The sequence below is a fragment of the Xenopus laevis genome, chromosome 1S (genome assembly GCF_017654675.1).
Source record: "Xenopus laevis strain J_2021 chromosome 1S, Xenopus_laevis_v10.1, whole genome shotgun sequence".
In the NCBI taxonomy this organism is placed as follows: Eukaryota; Metazoa; Chordata; class Amphibia; order Anura; family Pipidae; genus Xenopus; species Xenopus laevis.
Window position 1 is genome coordinate 152,501,184 of NC_054372.1, and position 25,341 is coordinate 152,526,524.

The following is a 25,341-nucleotide window of genomic DNA, read 5'->3' on the forward strand; positions in this document are numbered from 1 at the left end:
ATATAGGGTTATTTTTTTTTTATATATACAGTCATACAAAAAAGTTTGGGAACCCCTCTTAATTCTTTGGAGTTTGGTTCATCATTGGCTGAGCTTTCAAAGTAGCAACTTCCTTTTAATATACAACATGCCTTATGGAAACAGTAGTATTTCAGCAGTGACATAAAGTTTATTGGATTAACAGGAAATATGCAATATGCATCATAACAAAATTAGACAGGTGCATAAATTAGGGCACCCCAACAGAGATATTACATCAATACTTAGTTGAGCCTCCTTTTGCAAATGTAACAGCCTCTAGACGCTTCAAACAAATAGAAGCAGTAGCACACCTGGTCTCTCAGTATCCTCACCGGTGCTTGGGGATAAAGGAGGACGGCACCTCCAACAATTGATCAATAAGATGAAACTCCAGCACACGGATGCTTAAGGGTTCATAACCCGTGTTTATTGTCAATGCCAAACAGGAAACAACGTTTCCCGAAACGTTGTTTCCTGTTTGGCATTGACAATAAACACGGGTTATGAACCCTTAAGCATCCGTGTGCTGGAGTTTCATCTTACAGCCTCTAGACGCCTCCTATAGCCTTTGATGAGTGTCTGGATTCTGGATGGCTGTAGTTTTGACCATTCGTCCATACAAAATCTCTCCAGTTCAGTTAAATTTGATGGCTGCCGAGCATGGACAGCCTGCTTCAAATCATCTCATAGATTTTCAATTTTATTCGGGGGACTGTGACGGCCATTACAGAATATTGTACTTCTCCCTCTGCATAAATGCCTTTGTAGATTTCCAAGTGTGTTTAGGGTCATTGTCTTGTTGGAATATCCAACCTCTGCATAACTTCAAATTTGAATGCTGAACATTATCCTGAAGAATTTGTTGATATTGGGTTGAATTCATCCGACCCTCGACTTTAACAAAGGCCCCAGCATGATGGAACCTCCACCAAATTTGAAAGTAGGTAGCATACAACTGAATACTGCCTCACTAAAAATCTTTGTTCAGAAAACACTCCAGTACTCAGATGTTCCTAGGAAATGAAAGACATACCACTTTTTTTTTTTATCATTTTCGTTGAAAGTGGAGTAAATTATTATGCAGGCTGAGAGGGGTTCCCCAACTTTTTCGTTTGACTGTAATGTAGATATCTAGTACAGTTCTATATGAAGTGTCTACAGAAGTTTTAAGGGGAACAATTTTCCTAGAAGAACAATTTTCTGAATCTCTTTACATAAATGTGTGACATATTTTATGGCTATAGATGTGTATTTGCCTGTACTAAAGTGTAAAATATCTCTATCACTGAATTAAATAACACTGAATGAAGACTACTACTGATTTCAAGTGTGTTGAGCAATTTGTGCTGGATTAGAGCAAACTAGATCAAGTGCACTACTAAGCAAGGCCTGGCTTTGGTACGTTTATGCACAGGCTGCTTTGCTTTCAGTAGAGTACATTGTGGATTAGTATTTAAAACTAATAAAAGGATTCTGCAGCTTTTGATTGCTACGCAGATAAAAATGTCCATTAGAATTGTCATATTCAAATATGATTGTGCCCATTTGCTTTTTATCTATGTCAGTGATGTGAACCAATTTGCCAGTTGCAAATCAGGGGGGTCCTGACGAAGGTGTCGTCCTTGATTTTTTATGTTGTTTGTGATTTTCCTTTTATACAACAAATAAATGTAGCTGGCCTGGTGGGCAGTAATACTTCATAGCAAATACAAACCATTTACACACACAATATGTTATTATACATCTGAGCATGTAAAACTAACAACATATAACCTGATTTTTTTTAAAGTTTTTCATTTTTTAAAAATAAAATGTTTCCATTCAATGGATTTTAACTGATTTCAAAATCTGTTTAGTAGAAAACAATGGCATACAAATGTATCTTTACAAGTGTAGAGATGGCTGTCTGTTTAAAGGAGTTGTTCACCTTTATATTAACTTTTAGTATGATGTGGAGTGTGATATTCTGATAATTTGCAGTCGGTGTTCATGTTTTACTCTTTGTGTTTTTTGTTATTTAGTTTTATTCAGAAGCTCTCCAGTTTGCAATGTCAGCAATCTGGCTGCTAAGGTCCAAATTACCCTGAGCACATTTCAGAAAGCTGTCTAATATATTTTGTTGCATTTCGTATATATCCACTTTTCTTATCCATCCACATAATAGGATGATATTTTTTTTTTATTTGCTTTTTTTAATGTGATTTTATTGATTATATACAGGAAGTCCCCACGCCATGTTACGTAAAGGTTCGGTAGGTGTGTTCTTATGGTGAATTTGTATGTTGGAAAAAGTAGAGTTACATATTAAATGCAACTTAGACAAATGTTTATCTTAATATAGTATTTATTTTTACCTTTCTGCGCACCGTATTAGACAACACACACCAGAGGGGGTGGGGTGGGTGGTAAGGCCAAGCAAACCATAGTGCATTGCTGTAATAACCTCCGTTTTTAAGGGGTTTATTTATTAAAGTCAGAATTCCAAAAACTTGAAAATTTTGAGTTTTTTATACAGTATGGGACCTGTTATCCAGAATGCTCGGGACCTGAGGTTTTCTGGATAACGTATCTTTCCGTAATATGGGTCTTCGTGCCTTAAGTCTACTAGAAATTCATTTAAACATTAAATAAACCCAATAGGCTGGTTTTGCTTCCAATAAGGATTAATTATATCTAAGTTGGGATCAAGTACAAGCTACTGTTTTATTATTACAGAGAAAAAGGAAATCATTTTTAGAAATTTGGATGAAACGGAGTCTGTGGGAGACAGCCATTCTGTAATTCGGAGCTTTCTGGATATCGGGTTTCCGGATAAGGGATCCTATACCTGTACTACAAAATCTGAATTTTTAGTGGAAAAAAAACCCTCAAATTTTTCTGGAATTATTAAACCTCAAGGGTGTTAAAAGTCAGAATAGAAAAGTACTCAGCCCTGCCGAGTTCATGTAGAAATCAATGGGAGAAGTCCCAAAGATATCCTAATCTGCGCTAGGTTTCGTGCAATAATCCGAAGATTTCGTAGTTTTCGGGCAATAATCCGAAAAATTTGTACGATTAAAAGTTTTTTCGCAATTCTATCAAGTTTTTTTCCCGAACAGGAAATTTTCTGAAAATGTATTGGTAAATAAGAGGAAAAAATCCGTGCAGATTTGGTTGGAGTATTTTTCCAAAAATTATCAGAAATTATGTGATTTTGATAAATAACCCCCTAAGTGTGAGTCATACAGTATTTAAGGCAGATGTTTGTAACTCTGGGACTGCCTGTATATACATGTACATGTTTACCTTTATCGGTTTGAAAAGGGATGTTGATTCAGATGAAATGGCACCCATGTATTAGTAACTGGATTATTTACATTCATATCTTTGCTACACTTTTTACAAGGTGGTCTTTCCATTTTATTTTCCATTAGTCAGTAACAGGTTCAGGTGGGAGGGAGCTATAGGAAAATAATTCTACATTCATACAGGTATGGGACCTGTTATCCAGGTTCGGGACCTGGGGTTTTCCAGATAACAGATCTTAAGTCTACCAGAAAATCATGTAAAAATTAAATAAACCCAATAGGTCGGATTTGCTTCCAGTAAGAGTTAATTACATCTTAGTTTGGATCAAGTACAGAGTACATGGTACTGTTTTATTATTACAGAGAAAAGAGGGATCTTTTTTCTGTAATTGACTTAAAAATTGACTTATTTGGATCAAATGGAGTCTATGGAAGACAGCCTTTTGGTAATTCTGAGCTTTCTGGATAACAGATTTCCAGGTAACAGATCCCATATCTGTATTGCCATTGGACAAATACAAAGGAACCTTTTTAAATAATTAAACCTGCTACAGAGTGTGAAATATTAAGGCTGATAATTAGTGATGGGCGAATTTGGGGCGTTTTGCCGGAAAATCTTCGAATTTGCCGCAAAATCCGTGAAACGCGGAAAAATTCATGAAACGGTGCTGGTGTCTCATTTTTGACCCCGGCGTCCGTTTTTGATGCCGGCTTCCGTTTTTTTTTTACACCAGTGAATTTTTGCAAATTTTTTTCACCGGCGGGAATTCACCGCAAATTCACTCCTGGCGAATAAATTCGAATATCACTACTGATAACAAAAACACCCAGGCAATCCTATAATATCCGTTGATCTGATCATCCTTCATTTTATTCCTATCAAATTTTAACTTTGCCCCGCTTTATTAAAATAATTTATTCATAAATCTAAAATATTTATACCATCTTTTTAAAACATAGGAGAACATCCAGCATTTAAACTCATAAGCTTACTTCTCAGGTGTGCACGCTGATTGATGTGATCACCTTCACATCCATGTAGTCATTTCCAAGATAGATAGCAGCACTCCCATATAGTATAAAACGCCTTTATTCCAAAATATTCATTGGGCACAGCTGTGGAGTGCTGCTATCTATCTTGGAAATGACCATCTTTTTAAAACACAGACTTCTGTTGCTTTCATACAGGAACCCTTCAGATTCTTTATTTCTCACGGAGACCAAATGACCTGGTTTAATAATCCACTGTTGTAGAGGTTGGAAAGCCAGTGCTACGGTTCTCATTGTTGAATTTAAAAAGGTATTTCAATTTAAATATTTATCTATAATTTGCACCATATGCTCCAGTAATATTTTCTGCTTAATCAAAGACAGATGGCTTAATATTAAAGGCCATTTAATTAATAGCGGTTATGCTTTCCATTTTTCCTTGTTTCACCTGATTTTATTGGAGAGAAAAGAGGAGATTTAATTCTGAATTCATAATGTTGCTGATAGCAGTTCTGAAGTGCTGCACATTTGCCCAAGAGAACAAGCAAAGTACTGTGATTTTCTGAATCTCAGACTGCTGTAAGTGCTGCCGTAGCTGATATTAACAGTCCTTCTCATACTTCATGCAAACAAGTGTTCGTGAAACAGGAGGTCTTTGTGTGCGGCTCTTTCATAAGATGGACAATTTTAAGGCTTTTTGTTAGCGTTGTGAACTTTTGAAAGAAATCTCTCCTTTGAATAATAGTCCAATAATGACAAGGTAATATCTAAATCTCTTTCTTGTAGCAAGGTCAACTTAATCTTTCAAATAAACTTTTTCTTTACTGTTAATTAGTGTCTCTCTCTCTTCTCCATATACAAGATCTAAATCATACGCAGAGTGGGAGTTAGTAGCCTTGTAAATCCAGAGCCTTATAATGGTGCATCGTTATACAAACCTGCAGTTTTCTTCAAAATACAGAATCAGCATGCATTTTTACACAGATTTCTATATGTATATTATATGTCAAATATACAAGAATGATTTCTAGAATATCACATTTAGTCAAGGATCTTCTGGGTTGGAATGATTTTTTCAGGTAGGAAAAATAAATTGAATACATAATACATAATAAAGTGTTAGCCTTTTATTAATGACATGCCTAGTATTAGAAATTCATTTACCATTGGAAAGTTATTTCCCCTGTATAATTTAAGTATCGCCATTGCATAGTTGCATAGAAACTTTTCTGTTTGCCCCATTTATTTCAAGAAATAACAAAAATCTTCGATTTTTTCTTTATTAAAACAATCGTCAAAAGACTGTTCAGCACCAGTCCTATTCATTGCACTCATGTCGCCTCCTTCACAGTCATTACAACCAAAAAGGACACACAATCAAACTGTTTAGTGCCCTTGAATGGGTTTCTGGCCGCCCCTGCCTAACTGGACCTAAATCTGGGCCCCCATCCGCTGCTATACCCTCCTCTATGGATGCCCGTGGTTGAGAAACAAATTGCATTAGATGTTTATTTGTAAACAGCTGACCAGTAAAAGCTTACTTTTGATTGGCTGCTATGGGCTAAAAAAGTAGAAAACGTTGCACCTTTTATTACGCTTTTGCATTTTTTTTTTCTTCCTATATTGTGGTAACTAGGTCATGTGACTATATTTTGTAAATAGTATTACGTTTATTGTACAAACAATCCTTGATGTAATAGATGGATAACATTTACTAGTGTGACTACCACAGTACCTTTCTGTGCATAACTGAGCACAATAGCAACTTTGAATATTTTAATATTAAAAATTCTGCAATTAAATGAGTCACTTTTATTCCACATTGCTACTGTTTAAAAAAATATATAGGGGTTATATTATGTGAAATATATGTTTTTAAAGGATACTGTCATGGGAAAACATGTTTTTTCAAAATGAATCAGTTAATAGTGTTGCTCCAGCAGAATTCTGCACTAAAATCCATTTCTCAAAAGAGCAGACAGATTTTTTATATTTCATTTTGAAATCTTACATGGGGCTAGACATGTTGTCAGTTTTCCAGGTGCCCCCCGTCATTTGACTTCTGCTCTGATAAACTTCAGTCACTCTTTAAAAGGGATTCTGTCATGAATTTTATGATGTATTTTTTTCCTAAATTACACTGTTTACACTGAAAATAATTCACTCTACAATATAAAATTTCATTCCTGAACCAGCAAGTTGTAATATTGGTGTGTAGGCAGCCATCTCAGGTCATTTTGCCTGGTCATGTGCTTTCAGAAAGAGCCAGCACTTTAGGATGGAACTGCTTTCTGGCAGGCTGTTGTTTCGCCTAATCAATGTAACTGAATTAAATATAAAATAATCTGTTTATTCTTTTGAGAAATGGATTTCAGTGCAGAATTCTGCTGGATCAGCACTATTAATTTTGAATTTATTTTTCCCCATGACAGTATCCCTTTAAGGCTGTGCTCAAGTTGGAGTGATATAACCCCTCTCCCTACCCTCCCCCCAGCAGCCCATCATCAGAACAATGGGAAGGTAACCAGATAACAGCTTCCTGGTAGATATAAGAACAGCACTCAATAGTAAAAATCCATGTCCTACTGTGACTCCTTCAGTTACATTGAGTAGGAGAAACAACAGCCTGCCTCAAAGCAGTTCCATTCTAAAGTGCTGGCTCTTTCTGAAAGCACATGACAAGGCAAAATGACCTGAGATGGCTGCTGGCACACCAGTATTACAACGAAAAAAATACACTTGTTGGGTTAGGAATGACATTTTACATAGCAGAATTAATTATTTTCAGTAAACCGTGTAATTTAGAAATAAACACTACACCATAAAAATCATAACATTTTTATACACTTTTCACTTTTCCACTTACAATATACACTTTAACTCGCCACAAACCATATATGTACTAGTTCATACAAGTTTACGCTGATCCTTTGTGAAAAACAAGATTCTCCCCTTTTATTTCATCCAGTCCATTAGCTGAAACCTTAGAAATAAGATAAGAGTTTATGACACTGGATTAGTATTCGAAGGTCACAAGGACACCAAGAAAATGAGCATGAAGCTCTCTAAGCTTAGAAAAATGCAATGTACCAGAGATGACTTCCTAAAAGTTTCAGAGCAAAAAGCAGGGGGAAATTAGCTTGTCACATTGTATTCATGCCAACTATCCACAGGTCAACCTCATAATTATGCAGGTTTCTCCACACAGTGCTCGATTATACCAGCTTTTCCAAAATGCCAGTGAACAGGAAACAAAAGTTAGACCTGAATCATTATCCAACTGATGAACCTGAGCTTGCTGGAACAGTCAGCTTGTTACAGACGTGTACTCATTAGAACCAATTTCATTTGTGGGCTGTAGCAGGTGGCTTGATAGCTTTTTTAGAAATGTTTATGGCATATGCCTATGCTTAGGATTTCAGCCCAAATGATCTTTTTATCATTGAGCAGTATCCCAAATAAAAAAACTGTTAAATTCCTGCATTTTAAAATAAATAGTATAATAGGATTTCTGCATGGTTATATATTTTTAAGGAACATATCAGTTTAATTATGTTAGTAGAGTGAGTCTGAACTCATTTTAATTACTTATAATAGCGCCCTTGACTCTAACCCACTCTACATTAATATGCGTTCATATGCTGCCCATCTGTACAGGGGAATTTCTGTAAAGCAGTATGAAACATTCAGGACACTTTCTTCCCAACAGAAATAATAGTAGATTAATATTGATTAAGATTTGCTATTTTGGGATTCACTGCAACCCCTTTACACCTTTCCTGCCATGAGGCAAGGTGAGAACTTTAACAGCTGAATTTCCAGCAAAATTTGCTCTCATTGCACTAGCGATGCTGCCCCCTTTGATCCACTCCATCGCTGATGTTTTAAGCACAGCCTGTGTTCACCTTTAAATTAATTTTAGTATTATGCAGAGAGTGATATTCTGAGACCATTTGCAATTGGTTTTAATTTTTTTTATTAGTGGTTTTTATTTATCCAGTTTGCGTTTTCAGCAACCTGCTTGCTAGGATCCAAATTACCCTGGCAACCATGCATTGATTTGAATAAGAGACTAGAATATGAGTAGGAGAGGGTCTGAATAGTAAGATGAGCAAAGAAGTAGCAATAACAATACATTTGTATCCTTACAGAGCATTTGTTTTTAGATGGAGGTCAATGACCCCAGTTTGAAAGCTGGAATCAGAAGGACAATTAAAAAATTGCTTAGAATTATGCATCTATGACATACTAAAAGTTAACTCAAAAGTGAACTATCCCTTTAAATTAAGCACCTAGTTAGCAATGAGGTTTAAGATTAGGGGTGGTGAAAATAATGAGCACTCCAAGTTTACAGCGAATGCACTCAGTTAAAAGAACAGAACTTGACACTTCGGGGCAGATTTATCAAAGATCGAAGTGAAGGTAGAAGTTAAAAACTTTGAATTTCCAAGTAATTTTTGGGTACTTCGACTATCGAATAGTCCAACTTCGATTCGTAGTTGAAAAAAAACTTTGAAATTTAATATCGAAATGTACTGTCTTTTTAAAACTTCGACTTCAACCATTCGCCACCTAAAAGCTGCCGAAGTGCTGTTTTAGCCAATGGGTGAACCTCCTAGAACCTGTATGGAGGCAATTGGGGGAGTTTGGGAGATCGAAGGTCAAAGGTAAAAAAACTTCAAATCGAAGTAGATCAAAGTAGGCCCACTTTGACCCCAAAAAACTTAGACCACCATTCGGTTGGTCTTTTTGAATTCGAATTTCGAAGTTTTTTTTAACTTCGATCTTCGACCTTTGATAAATCTGCCCCTTAATGTAGCCAATATTTGTCCAACATGTTTAGTAATGCATTTTATATTTTTGTATAATATAACCAAAACCACCTCCCTTCCAATTGTAGGGAGATAGTATGAACATAGAGGATACCATTTGTGGAAACAGGAGAACCATTGATAATTTCTATTGAGCAATCATGATACCAAAAACATTAGAGAAGTTTTCACATATTTGTTCTGTTGTGGATTATAATTGAATGATACTCATCGCCTTGGTTCTCCACGCCTGTGCTACGCATCTCCCCATAGAACAGAAAGACGTTTGCTCAGAGCAGCCAAACACATTCAGAAGAATAGGCCCAGGTATCACCTTTGATACAAGGGTCCAATTATTAAAAACATTCTTGACTGTCAGGAAAACGCACGTAACAGATTCCCCTGTTCCGTATTTCATATATCAGCCCCTAAGTTATGAAAGGAACATAGAATGGACATATCGGTTAGAATTACCAAGCTAACATGCTTTATTTTACCTACAGATGTAGGGATTGTTGTATGTCATTAGGTGCCATATAGATATACAGGTATGGAACCTGTTATCCAGAATGCTCAGGACCTGGGGTTTTCTGGATAACGGATCTTTCTGTAATCATATTTTTAGCCTACTTGAAAATCATGTAACTATTTAAATAACCCCAATTGGTGGGTTTTGCTTCCAATAAGGATTAATTATATTTTAATTTGGATCAAGTACAAGGTGCTGTTTTATTACAACAGAGAAAAAGCTTTTTAAAATATTTGGATAAAATGGAGTCTATGGGAGACGGCCTTTCCATAATCCGGAGCTTTCTGGATAACAGGTTTCCAGATAACAGATCCCATACCTGAATTGCATTTTCTCATTTTACCTTCTGTAGATAGACTATTGTAATTCAGTCATTCAATACGAGAGAGTTCTGAGGCTGTACCTCTATAGTATAAAATATTTTTAAAGGTCAGTATTGTCTGGGAAACTATCATTTTGATTATTAATTTTGCAAAAGCATTTTGAGAGGTGTATCTGTAAGTCAAACGCAAAATAGGAATTTGGAATCATTTTGGTGGAGAGTTCTCTAAACCTGCATAATTTGTTTTCCATTTGTTTTCCATAAAACAAAACACTAGAGATTTTCTTATCTCTGCTGTAAACAAGTGGGAGGAAATTATATCTTTCATTAAAATAATGATCTGATCTTTCCTTTCAGCTCAAACAGCACATGACCTCAACAAAAATACTGGCAGAATATGTATGTACTTTCTACCAGTGTTAATTGGTGAACTTGTTTATCAAAAATATTATGGCTTGGCCTTTAACCAGTTTTTCATCTTAAAAAGAATTCATAACTCTTCCCTTTGTCTTCTATGGCAACTCGGCAGATATTGGGTGTTGTCATTTTGTTTCTGTTGCTTTTTTCCCCCCAAATAAATCTAGACTAATTGCAGTAAATAATCACCATTGTGATTTTTGCCACAATTTTGAAAATGTTAATACATTACCCCTTAGTGAAGTAGACAGTAGTATTATTATAAGACAATTTGTGTTTTAGTCATTTGGTGTGTTTTCTTGTGTGTGTAACACTATTTTGGGCTATTTAGACCAAACAGGATTAATGTCCAGCTAGTGATTAGAGCATGGTTTACATTAGACTCTAACACTTAAGGCAGGGCCTTCGCTAAGTGGAAGAACTGAAAGTGTGGTGTAGTGAAACTACAACTCCCACGGGCTACTGTGCAATAAAAAGGCAAAATAATGGACACCAGGAGGTTCTTGCTGTAAAACAGATAGAAACAAATTATTTGAGGCATATGCAGAATAACAATCAGCAGGCTAGGACAGGTTGATGAGACAGTTGAATGTGGCCCCCCCTGCGGATGTAATCAAGGTAGTAAAGCAGACCTCCAGGCAGAAGTACCTCAAAAGTGGTTCGGTTCCCACCCAGTGGAGTGGTCAGGGAGAAGAATCTAAGCCTGACACCCTATCCACTGTGGTCCCTTCACTGTAGGCAAATCTTACAGCCTGGGAATCTACTCCCTACTACACCTCCTTGATGGAGCAGAAAGCTGTTCTTTCTCTCTTCCCTCACTATCTTACTCTCCTAGAGAGTATTATTACAGATCTAAATCCTGTGATTAGCTGGTCCTTGCTACCCGACTCAACACTAGAGGTTCAGGTCTCTCTACGGCAAAATGGCTTTACTTAGCCTTGGTGTACCCAGGCTCAGTGGGAACATCCAGATGATTAGGACACTAGGAGCCAAAGAGGAAGATCCACCCCTTTCCAAGCACTGTATTAAAGTGTGGCAGGAAGTAACAAAAATAACCAAAAATCCCACAAACCCCTCCAGCCAGCAGAGTCCATCCCGCTGTCCCTGATCCGATCTGACTTATATGCCTGCCTGACCAATATCTGTGTGAAAATTGACCAAATATCAATCTGAATGGTTTTGGCACATTTCAACATTGATGCTGTCCTCATCTGACGGCAGCACCGGGCTAGGCCGCCCAGGCACCCTAGGCAAAATGGACAGTCGATGCGACAAAAAGAACACATGCGCATGCACAAAAAAGACGTGCACATGTGAAAACGACGCTAATGCCAGCCAGAGCAGCGAAAGCAGGGACCTGACTAATGGTAGGATAAAGGTAAGTGCCTGGCGCCCTCCCAGCTTTGCGCCCTAGGCACATGCTACTCTGCCTACCCCTAGTTCCGGCCCTGTCCGATGGGTTTCCATAAGCCCCAATGGTTGCGCTAAACTGAAAAATGACCAAAGATCCATTTGTTTGATGAATGAGCAAATCTTGCCTTTTAGGCCTCCTTAAAGGACCAGTAACATCAATTAAAAAAAAAAAAAAAAAAAAAATTTGTTTGTAAAGAACAAAAAAAAAACACCAAGACATAGGTAACTTTAAAATCGCAAAGTCTTTATTAAAAAATAACTAACTGAAACTCCACTTGCGCTCCTTCAGAAAAGGCGACGATCCATCGAGCTCGATTTTTCCTCCCTGCCTTCTATAGGAGATAGCCAGGGTTTCGGTAAGATATTTTTTAATAAAGACTTTGCGATTTTAAAGTTACATATGTCTTGATGTTTTTTTTTTCATTCTATACAAACAAACTTTTTTGAAAAAAAAAATTGATGTTATTGGTCCTTAAAGCTTTCATATCCACCACAGGATATCCAGGCAGCAGTGCCATACAACTTAATAAGCTTTTCAGATAACAGATGATTGTTGATCTGTGTCTGATGTTTGCCAGAAAAACAAAAATGGCCACTTGAGCACTACAAAATGGATTCCTCCATGCAAGCTTAACAAGTGGCAATAGATTTCTTCTTTCAGTAAGTAAAATATTTTTTCCCAAAACTACAATTTTTTTACACAATATTACACATTGTTTCAGGCTTGCAAGAAACACTTTATATTCTGATGACAGGGTTCCTTTAAAAGGCAATTACATTCCAGGATAAATTTTAGGTTTCAGCCCATACCTTTTTTTTCTTTATTTCAGGGTTGTCAGTGTTGCGTAACAGTAGTGGTAGCTGAGGATTTTGTGCTGCTATTTTTATGGGTTGTCTCTGCTTGAAAAGGCCATTTAGCTACAGATAAATCCATGTGTGCCATATGATTAGTTCATTTAATCGAGGAGGTCAGTGTGGAAAGTTTGTTTCTTCCCAGCCCAAGATCCTCTAAAGTGATTTGCCAGCCCAAACTGGTGGATTTGTGACCTGCCTCTGCATCACTAATAATTAAGATTACATTACATGTAAGGCTGCTACTTGTTATGGATAGTGATGGGTGAATTTATTAGGCAGGTGCAAATTTCCGCATTTCGCCGGCGGCAATGAATGCAGCGCATTGGCGCCCATTGACTTTAATACGCGTCAAATTGTCGCTGCTGTCGGAATTTTAGCCGGCTGTAAAAAAAATTTACGTCGTCAAAATTTGCATTTCGAGAATTTCACCAGCAAATTTTTCAGCGAAGCTAAACGGGAGAAATTCGCCCCCTGAACTAGGTATAGGGTTTGTACATACACATTATAAATACATTTGTTAACCCAGGAAGAGAGTCTTCATTTAAAATTACAAATCAGAGGTGGACACAGACAAATCATTTCATGCCCCCGAAATGTAATGACCCAGTATTATTTACTCACTATATTTGTATTAATATAATAATAGAGTTATGATAGAAGATGTTGATTTTATTGTGCGGTAGAAGTTTGATATAAATATGGAAACCACTGATCCATGATACAGATATTGCCTGTACAAATTGTGCCAATATGTAACATTTGTACAACCAGTAGGATTCGTGATAGAATAGAATTCTTGTAAATGAATTGAAAAAACACTTTGATAATCAGAAAAGGAGGTCACACTTCTCAGTATTTGAAACATGTCCTGTGTATTCAGTGATATACTGAGCTTCTTTCTTACATAATATCGACTCCACTCTGTTATCAATTTATGGGGAAATTATGACAGTACAGCAGTGTCAAGTTTAACAATCTAAATATGTTGCTGGATCGGATTTATTGTTAAACTTATGATCCCTCTGGATAATTCAGTGATATATGTCTTCACTGAATTATATCTGAAGCCTTCTGAAGGGGTTTCTAGTTATAATGCAGCAGGTGGGGGGGCACCAGGCGGCAGCAGCCCCAGAATCGCTCCTGTCTACATAAGCTCTCATATGGGTAAAATAAATCCAGTGTTATGTGATCTTGAACCATTAATTTCAAATCTTTCTGAGCGTAAATGTGAACAATTTGTATGACTATAACATATGTGTTTCAAAAATGTTAAGACTCCGTCCACATTATTTACAAACTGTTTTATCCTCAATTCCAGATGCCACTGTAAGTGACACATACCAAATAGGAGACGTATTCCACATTTATAAGTCAATCCCCTTTAAAAGATTCTTTATTTATCCTATATAATTCCAATCATAATGTTACTGCATTGAGCCATCCCAACCTTTTTGCAGATGCTCCATGAAAGATTTCTTCTGAATATTCAAAACAAATATATAAAGCATAATGCTATTCTATTTGTGGGCTACATATTACAGATAAGATTAGCTACAGTATGTAACAAGTTAAATCTCCTATAGAACCAGGTTAAAACTGGTTATCAATGTATATTGTTTCAATGTGACTGGTGACCAATGCAACTGTTTGAACTCATGCGCCCATAGCTGTGCTCTGTGTGCAAAGTATACAATAGTTTATGACAAATAGGGGCCTTATCTATCAAGGGTGAAAGAATAATACTTGAAATTTCCAGTACCCTGGTAACTATCAATACAGTTATCAGTTATATATGTATTTCTTTTATTTTGGAAGCTAACTGGCTATAATCCATCGGAACAGTAAGTGGCTCATTCTGTTACATTTATAATGTGCTTGGATTGCTCCTGTACTAGGCAGTTACTCAGGGGCAATGAGAACATTCACCACTAAATTTGAATACGGGAGAATAATAGCTAAAAATGCTGTTAATTAATATTGAGGAGAGGAAGTCTGTTTGAGGCAGCTCAGTGATTAAGGATGTGCTTAAGATGTCTGACAGCCCCATTTTGCTGAGAAGAAAATTGTCCATGTAATGTATTAATATATCTTGCATGGAAGCAGAAACCTGCCTAAACTGCGAAACCTAATAACTAAAAGTACATGAAATCAGGCTTAATACATTTCACAGTCAAGCCCCCATGGGCAGTTCTTTTAAAATTTTCTATTAAACCCGATTGATGGTAAAAGAAACTCTATATCCGGAGGGTCTTTGTTAATCAAAGTAAAAGCTTGGTTCAAGACTGTCCTGTGTGCTTCAAAGGTCTTTATTATGCGTTAGCACCAGCCAAGCAATATTCTATCGCAAAGGAATTCTGTTGGCGAGAACTACATTTCCACATGCAGAATGAGGATTAGACACTACCAAGACAAAAAAAAAAGTTTTCTTGCAGTGATTCTAGAGAATGATATCTTGATAAGGGGCGTACTCAACAGAGGGAAATGGGGTAAAGTAATTGGACATACTGAATTGCTGTATCAGACATAGCCACGATGATTGGCCTTCCCAGTTAAGGTGGTGAATTTACTGAATTGTAAGGGAGAAATATCAGTCCTATAATTTTATCTCTGTAAAGAAGTAACACAAGTGGACCGGAAAAAAAATGCAAATTCATAGTACACTCTGTCTCTCCCGTGATTATACCAGTTTGGGTCAATGGCAGGATTCCTGAAACTATGGCCCCTTTTCTAAGTTGTTGAAATTGGAAAAATGACTATTTTTGTAACATTTTTCGATTTCCATAATTTTAAAGCGACAAACTGAAATCTTAACGACTCATTGAACAATTTGTCAGATACATCTAACAGGATTTTACATTATTTGATGCAATCTCTATTTCACATACGTCCACATTTGTTTGCCATTGATGGAACAGTTTTTAGTGCCATAGAAACAGAAAATTTTAATTACCCTTAAAATGGTAAAGTGTGTCAAGACGCAGTTTCAATCTACAGTTTAATAATAAGGTCTGTGATCTCTGTACATTCCTTACCAACACCGCAAAATAGAGATGTACATATTAGTAAACTGATGCTTTATCCTTTATTAAAGGGATCCTGTCATCGGAAAACATGTTTTTTTTTCAAAACACATCAGTTAATGGTGCTACTCCAGCAGAATTCTGCACTGAAATCCATTTTTCAAAAGAGCAAACAGATTTTTTTATATTCAATTTTGAAATCTGACATTTTGTCAATTTCCCAGCTGCCCCTGGTCATGTGACTTGTGCCTGCACTTTAGGAGAGAAATGCTTTCTGGCAGGCTGCTGTTTTTCCTTCTCAATGTAACTGAAGGAGTCTCAGTGGAACATGGGTTTTTACTATTGAGTGTTGTTCTTAGATCTTAGAATAACCAAAAATGTTCTCCGCACTGCCTTAGCTGTATAGTTGAATGCATCCAATCATCTTCCGGGTACACCGCTATCCCAATATATACTAATAAATTCAAAAATGAGGAGAGCACTCAAAAGTAGCAAAAATATGCTGTGGTTACATTTATTCAAGGCCACTCCACGACATGTTTCGGGTCCTTGAAGGACCCGAAACATGTCGTGTAGTGGCCTTGAATAAATGTAACCACAGCATATTTTTGCTACTTTTGAGTGCTCTCCTCATTTTTGAATTTATTTGTTGTTCTTAGGTCTACCAGGCAGCTGTTGTCTTGTGTTAGGGAGCTGTTATCTGGTTACCTTCCCATTGTTCTTTTGTTTGGCTGCTGGGGGGGCAGGGGTGATATCACTCCAACTTGCAGTACAGCAGTAAAGTAAAGTTTATTAGAGCACAAGTCACATGACTTGGGGAAGCTGTAAAATTGATATGTCTAGCCCCATGTCAGATTTCAAAATTCAATATAAAAAAAATCTTTTTTGATCTTTTGAGAAATGGATTTCAGTGCAGAATTCCGCTGGAGTAGCACTATTAACTGATTCATTTTGAACTTTTTTTTTCCCATGACAGTATCCCTTTAAAGTTAATGCTGACAGTTGCCCTTTAGATATACAGGTCTCTGCCATGGCCTATTGTTCTCGGATGCTGAAAACAAAATTCTTTGTGTCATGCTTTCCAGTCCACAGAGAGCAAAGACACTAATTAAAGACAAGCCAAGATGTGTGACTGTTCTATAAGAGGTAATTGAAAATCAAAGAGAATCTGCGGAATAACTGCTGAGCATGCAATTATCAATGTTAATGGCTCAATGCAAATCAATTAAAGATAAATACAATGTCCATTAATAAAAATGTTCTGCATTATACTCACTGGCTTTTTCATATTACTAATTTAAGTATGCTTTAAATTCCTTTTTATATCACCTTATTACTTGGCGGAACATTTTTCTAATGGAGAGTGTATATTTGTGTTGTTTCTGTCTTTCTAGATAAGTCACACTGCACTTATTCAAGTTCCATTTTTTTTTTATTGCCGTGCAACATAGAAAGTCATAAGAAGTCATACGTTTCAGGCTACAGTCTGTAGAGACAATTGAATTAATGATGAAACACATGGTTTGGGTTGGTACAAGTCCTGTTGTGCGTAGAAGAGAGGTTTAGGTGACCATGCACCCGACAACCGTAAAGGTATCATAGGTCAGTCCATTGATCAAATTGGCTGATACTCTATGATGTGACCATGCACAAATATGACCAAATACCGTTGATCTGAGTAAGGTTACATGACGTTTAAATTAAGTAGTAGGTACCATTCATACAGTAGGTACTGTAGATGATTAAATGAATGAAGAAGAGAGATAAGGTATAAAGGTGTAGTGGTTCATTTATTAAATATCAATTTGGGGGATCCTGAAGAAATGTGTTCGCCACTTATAAAATCCTTCCTAACTATCAGGAACATTTTTAAAAGCTACTGCATGGGATACAGGCCTTTCTGCTTAGGAGAAAATCCAATGGAGCACTAGCAGCAGTAAATAAAATGGCTGCGGGGAAGGGGGGTGATTCTTAAAATGTGAATGTAATAACATTATTGATTGATTGTATCTAGAAAATGTATTAGAAATGCCTTTTTTACGACTGCATTTTCATACTTCCCCTTGCAGTATACATGCACACTAATATGTAAGTTGGGAATAGTTTATCGATATTAATACAAATATTTAGAAACTCAGAAACAAATAGCTCATGCATTTCAATGAACACAAGAACTAAGACAAGACCCTGCTTTATATAATAAAAGTCCTATATTTATCTTCAAAAAGAGGACAATAAACTCTCAACAATTGCTGCATGCGATTCAGATAGGAATGTTCTAATTAATAAGTGCCACTGGACACAATATCGATATGGGACCTGTTATCCAGAATGCTCGGGACCAGGGGTTTTTATCTTTCTATATTTTGAACCTCTATACTTTAATCTGTTAGAAATCATTTAAACAATAAATAATAGGATTGGTTTCCCACCAATAAGGATTAATTATATCTTATTTGAGATCAAAGTACAACATACTGTTTGTAAGTACAGAAAAAGGGAAATATGTTTTAAAATTATGAAATATTAAAAAATTAAGTCTATTGGAGATGACCTTCTCTTAATTTGGATCTTTCAGGATAACAGGTTTCCAGATGACAGATCCTATATCTGTATTACACTTTACCTTGATGTATATGTATAATATTAAATAATTGCACTATTACTTAGAATCGCCGTTGCTGATCCACAAAACAAATAAGAAAAAAAAAAACATAGCATGGAAAGGGTTGCAACCCTGAAAACGGTGTCTCTGGAATGTTTGTACTAGTAAAGCATAAAACATTTAGGTGTATATGAAAACGTACTGCAAAAAAGAAGCTTTTATTTCATAATTAATTTTCCTTTATTGGCCTCATGTTGTATGCTGTTGACAATTATGAAACATTTGTAATCTTATTCGAAAAAAGCCAAAGAGTGATGAAAGCTAATGAGTTTATCTATCTTTTTGACTTGTAGGTCCAGTGTCTTCATTCTGGATGAAAGTGAATGGCGGTTTATTTAACAAGGGGCTCCTGTGAGTGTTTTTATACCAAGGGCCTTTCTTTGTTGAAAACTGAGCAGTGTCATTTCCATTAAAGAGATGCTTCCCACAATCCGTGTTCAAGAGCTGAAAGCCAAGGAAATGAAAGAGAGCTGGGTCAGCTGATCGGCTTTCAAACCACCTTCAGACTCTCAATTTTCTCAAAATGATCTGTCCATCAGTGGCGTCTCTAGGGCTCCCCTTTGGAACTGTCATTGGCAAAGTAAAATGAGACGGAAACAGCAACATGAAACTCATTTGTGAATGTACAAGCAGAAATCCAGACTTTTCATCCAAGGAAATTTTCATATAGCAAATTATTTTCTTATATGACTTGAAGTTGTTTATAATATGTTTATGCAAATTATTTAGTATATATTGCATTACTTTGCATCTAGAAAAAAAAACACATTTCTGTTTTAATATACTAAATTGGAATAAATCGAAGCAACGTTCAGCTGAATAAAAAAAATAGATGAAATGTACAAGATATGGCCAAAATAATTGTGAAATTTCAGCGATATTTTCGACGGAAGCCTGTACGATTTTTTACTTTTATAATCCTTTATTTAACTGCTGGCAGTGTGGTTTTTCTCCATGCTAGTTTTGAAGGAGAACAAGTTGTATCAAACAATGACAGGACCTTAGTAGAAGGCACCAGCCATGGGCCTGATGTAAAAGAACTTGGAATAGCCCCATTAAGCAGAGTATTTAAAGAAGCTCCAGAGTCTCCGAGTACACATAGGAGATATGGACCATGGCTCAAAACCCCTGGGAAAGAACTTCCAGAAAGAATCAAACAAGGAGAATTTGGAGGTACATGGAACAGGGCTTTAAAAGGCCGAAACATGCGAGAGCAAGAGGAATGTAGAGGTAAGCTAAGCGACAAACTAACAGTCGAATGAATGCTGTCAGTCAAAAGTCTGAATTTTAAAAATAATATACATTCGTTTTAAAATTAGTGCTGTGTGTTTATTTTGTGACTAAATATAACCAGTTTACAGCTTCTCGAGTGCTGTGGTATGCCTAGGAATCAACTTCTGCAGTGAGATAAATCATGGATTTTTTGTAGGATGTGTGAGTGGTATGAATTTTATTAAAAATATAGAACTTTAAAAACTTCAACTAAAAATAGGAGAGAGATGTTACCTTTGAGAGAGAGAAAAAAGAAGGTTTCACCATTTGAATACACTTCCCTCTGGAAGCAGAAATATATGTTTTTCAGTGTTTTGGTAAATAATCCATCTCTATAATATTATTTGTGTCCCTTTAATCTTTGTCCTTTAGCACAGAGAATATATTATGCATACTAAATGAGCCTGAACACTGTTTGAATATTAAAGCCATTTTTAGTCACAAATGGTGTAGAAATAAGCTTACTCATATGTGTTGTAGCTGCCATTAGGCACAAAGTGATGGATTGTGTGAGACAAACTGAAATAAAGGGATACTGCAGTGTTGTTTATGGTTCCTAGGTGCTTCTTATTAATAAGACTTGCAACCCCTCACAACTAAGAATAATTACAGGCCCTTCAGAAATGAGTGAAACTTTCTTCCCTAAAGGAACGTGCAGAAAGTGAATATAAATACATCCATATGTAAGTAAGCAAATGTGAATTGTTAAATAGTGATTGTATACTTAGTTTGGCCGCTAGATGGCAGTGCATCCTAAGTTGAACTGTTAAGTATAAAGTTGTTGGTACTGAAAAGTGAATAAAGAAAACAGGAACAGGAAATATGGTGGTCATTCTGGCAGTGATAGAGGATGGAGCAGCAGTCTATGTTAGGGAAAGGTGATGTGAAAGGATTGTGCTGCCATTCACCTGTTATGACAAGGTCACAGCAATAAACTGGAACTGTTTATGAGAAAGTCTTCCATACCTCATGTCTCAGGGCTAAACACAGGTAAAACCTATATTCAGTTGTCAGGAATCTGAAAACATGGAGAGATACATGGAACACCCATAGAATGCAGAATATGGGATGCACTACCACCCTATTGAACTATGGGGTTATGAAGCATTTTGTTTAATGGTATGACAATTTGTATTGGTAATGTATGTGCACCAAATACATGCTATATATAAGGAAATGCTATGAACTTGTGTTGACAACATATTTTGACTGCTAAAATGCTATGAATGCTTTTTGTGGGTGCACTCATAGATATCCATGACCTGGGAAAGGTGAATTTTGTGAAAAAAAAATAGTAATAGGATAATGCCTGAAATAAAGTAACAATAGGGTAGTCCCCACTCTGTATAAGTTGAATGTTAAAAAGGTTCAATTCCCTCAATTTAAACTACCAAATCCTTTGTTTAAATAGGCTATTCCCTTGTATTTACTGTCTATTTGTGGGAATTAAATGGAAGAAAGCATGAAAAATGTATATGTATTGAAACAAAAATGAATTCTTACACTGTAGGACAACCTTTTTAAAAAAAAGTGTTGTCCCATTTTAGCTAGTGATAAATATTAAGAAAAATAACAGTGGGAACTGGCTTTTCTATGAAATAGAAAACTAAATCTTACACAGCTAGAAATGTATTGTCAGTGATGTAGTAGACTTGTGGGAAGATGCTATATAACATATTGCTACAGAACGCTGCACCACTGACAGCCATATAATGGATTACCGTGGTATTTAGGGAAATAGCAGAATTACCCATAATACAAGTAGAAAGATGATATAAGAAACAACATAGACTACTGAAGATGTACAGAATGTTGATTAAACCAGCATTTTATGTTGATAATAACTTTCTTCGTACTCTGCCTGCAAGGAGGAACTGCAGCCATGCATGTCCATGTGTATGCAGCTCGGAGACAGTTCTGCTGATCATCACTTTGTTAGGGTTATATTGTCACTCAGTACTCTTTATCACAGTGTTGTCAACTGTTACAGAGGGCTCTTGATTTAGAGCTGAGTTTTATTTTATTAATCAAGGAATCCAAGTCACAATATGACGACTTCAGTACAAATAATAATTAATAATAATAATTAGATCAGAAGTGCTCCATGGGTCAAATGCTTGATAAAAGTAATAGAATAAAGAGCTTTATTTTCTACTTTAAAGCAGAATGAAAGGCAAATTACACTTGGGGGTGCCAAAAGTTAGGCACCCCCCAAGTGATTATATTTACTTACCTAAAACCTCAGGCTGGTGCTCCTGTCAGCAGAAAACTGCACTGGCCCGGGGTTCTACCAGTGAGCACCACGGATCGATCCTCCTCCTGTTTCGCGGCTTCACATGCGCAGTAGAGCAAAAAGCCAACAAAAAAGCCGGCTATTTAATTCTACTGCACATGTCTCTGCCCTGGGAAATTAGAAAACTGAAGAGGGAAGAGGATTTCTCTGTGGTGATCAATGGAAGAACTAACAGACCAGTGCAGTTTTCTGCTGATAGGAGCACTGGCCCCCTGTGGCAGGTAAGTAAATATAATCACTTGGGGGTGCCCCCCAATGTAAATTGCCATTCCCTCTCCTTCAGTGATTAAAGATGTATTCCTGTGTTTGGGGCACAGTGTTGTTGTCAAAACAAATTTGCCCTTTAATTATAGGAATAATACAGGCATAGGATCTATTATCTAGAATTATTAGGATCTGGGGTTTTCCTGCAATGTGGGTCTTTCTTGAATGTGGAGCATCATGAACATGGATTTACTATAGAAATAGCAAGTTCCTGGTGATGAGTGAATCCCTCCTGTTTTGCTTCACAAAATGGCTAAAATTTGCAAAGCGCATAGAAGTCAATGAGCATATTTTCCATTCTACAGAGACTTTTTTGATGACTTTTCAGATCACAATACAAGGACGGCGATGGGCATTTTTCCGTGGCAAAGCCTGGTGAAAAGCCCTATTGACTAACAGCATGGTTGAGGTGTTTGCAGTAGAAGGAAAAGTTAATGAAGCAGATTGGAACTATTTATATTTCAAAAATGAAATGAAAAATAATAAAACCTGATTGTTGAAAAGAATTACTAAACCTCAGGGGATTTTTTGTATAATAGCTACAGTTCCCCTTGAATGGGGGAATATTCTGTGCTGCTGGGGAAATGCCAGTTTTGTCAGCTAACTTAAGGCAAACTATTTGTATCTTGGAAACAATGTACATGATCAAAAATAGCTGTTCTATTTCGTCCAGAAAAGGCATACAGTCGCAAATGTAAGCTGAGATTCATGGCTATAAATTATTCACTATCATTTCTCATGTGCAAATACTGACTGGCATGATAGTAATAATTTATAAACACAGGTTTAACAAAATTGCTGAGTATGTTCAATTAAGAGAATATGTGATATGAAAGCGCCGATCCTGCTCCTTGTCTGTCTAGTTTTCTTTCAGAAACTGTTATTGAGCTTCCGTAGAAATGTACATTAAGGCGGTTATTTATCAAGGTCCGAATTTATCTCAATATCGCTGCTACAAACTCCGATCTAAGCCGCTCGGGTTTTACCGCTTATTTATTATTACATTTTCCCAAAATTACCTTTGCAGGAAAAGCTCAGATTTTCACGATTTGTTCATGAGTTTTCACCCAGAAGCTCCGAAAACATTGTGAAATTGCCCGAAACCCCCGACGTAACCAAAAATCAATGAGACTGTTCCCATTGACTTTTATGCAACCTCGACAGGTTTGAGATGCCGTGTTTTTATGTTTGGGATTTTTAGCCCTTGGGGTTTAATAAATTCTGAATAATTCTTGATTTTTTTAAAAGTCTATTATAACACAAAAAAATCATTTTTCAGATTTCGAGGGTTTTCGGGTATTCAGAGTTTAGTAAATAACCCCAAAGTGTGAGAAAAGAGAGGCTAAAGATGAAAATGTCCTAAAGGTTATTAGACAGGAAGCTGTGACAATTAGGTATGCACTGAATCAAATTATGAAAGTGTTATGACAGAATCTGAAATCAAATCACTAACAGCTTCTCTGTAAAATATATAGGCAAAGTATAAGCATCAGGGAAATAATTGGCCTGTTTGTGTGTACAAACTGGAAGTCAGATTAGCCAATACAGACAATATGACAGCCTGAATGATCATGAGATGGGGACCAAATGACCAGTTGAGCAGTGTGGGGAAGCACCCTGAGCGCAGCAGAGCACACGGGCGCCATATTCTTCTCTTTGGTATTCTTGTGAAGTGGGCAGCGTAATGGTGCATGCGCAATTGGAGTAAACTTCTGGTTCGCACATGCACATGCACCGAAAGAGATGGAAATTGCCTAAGGGGAGGAAGAAGACAAGAAGATTACCGAATATAAGAAGATGGCACCCGTGAGCTCTGCTGCGCTCGGTCTGCATGTGCTGTCACTATTTCAAGAGGGGATAGAATTCTGGGGTAAGATTGTGCAGGGGGAAGGCAGGGAGGGGAGCCAACGGATGGGGGTCAGTGGGGACTTAACATTGCAGGGGGGTTATTCCTCCTTTAATGGGGCTAGGAGGGCACCCCTCTTCCCCATCTCTATTAATGGGGCTGGGGATTGGACAGTTTAAATTACCTGGGCATTGTGGGGTGGGGAAGGATTATGAGTGGTTGTGTGGGTTAATTTTATCAGTCACTATTGGCCAGCAGGAGGAACAGCAGCTTGCAATATTCCACCCACAAGGAGTAGAAATACATTGGCAGGCCAGGGGCCCTAATGGGAAGGTAGATAGCCTCACTTTAGGGCTGGGGAGAAAGGAGTCAGGAACCAGGCTTTACATTTGGGAGCCAGGTCAGTTCTCTTGGGCCGGGACCAAGATTTTGGTTAAGAAAACCGGTTTGGTTGCAATTATACATGTTATTTTATTAAACATTAAATTAAAAATAAACAACTGCGGCCTTCTCTTTTCAACCAATGTATCTGGGAGGTAATGATTGTATGATACGATGATGCCAATAACAGTCACTGGTGGAATGGATTTACTAACAAATATGGCTGAAATCCACTTGATTGCTCTTGCCTTATATAGAGGTCCAAAAAACGATTTCTGCTTGCAATCACATTTCTGCTTGCAATCAAATGGATTCCAGATAGACATGTTGGTAAATACCTTCAGCCAGCCATAGGTCATAGTGTTGGAAAATATCTGCACTGGCCAGCACCGGGCGCTTATAGTTTATTCCCTTTCAAAGTGAATGAAGGGACACTTCAAGCATTTCATCCCTTTCACATGGAGCTAGAAAATGCTGAGACAACAGAACTCTCAGGGACATATTTATTATGCTGTGTAAAATAACGGTATAAAAAGCAGTGTAAACTAATTGGCGAAGGTGTGTGTAATTTTATGCTGTGAATGGCAGAGTTTAAGCTTTTTTACGTTTGCTTCTGGTGAAAGTCACACTAAAAAAAAGTTTGCCATTTTTACACGATGAAACCTGCCAATGTATTATCCCGCTGTTTTTTACACAGCATTACAAATATGCCCCTTAAAGTCACCCTGTGTCTCACTACCCTGAAGTTCCCTTTCCCCTGTGCTCTGTGTTTATGTTTTTTAAAAATTTGCTTTTTTGCCAAAATAAAGCCTTGGAGAAGCAAATTACCTCAATGTATTTAAATGTACATTTAACTGGTGGAATTGTCTTCTTTGAAGTCATCCACACTCATCAACAGCAACAGAGACGTGTGCCCAGTACATGCATAATATGTAATAGTCTGAAAGGAGAACTG

The 25,341-nt window shown here is 36.9% G+C and overlaps 1 protein-coding gene across 1 annotated transcript in view; it reads left to right on the top strand.

Moving 5' to 3' along the window:
* Positions 1 to 25,341, top strand: part of LOC108707176 (WSC domain-containing protein 2) — a 178,268-nt gene that overhangs the window by 50,135 nt on the left and 102,792 nt on the right. The window contains exon 2 of the mRNA XM_018244231.2: positions 18,624 to 19,560. Within this exon, the coding sequence (XP_018099720.1) occupies positions 19,179 to 19,560 (382 nt within the window). The 5' untranslated portion in view covers positions 18,624 to 19,178. The remainder of the gene's footprint in view (positions 1 to 18,623; positions 19,561 to 25,341) is intronic.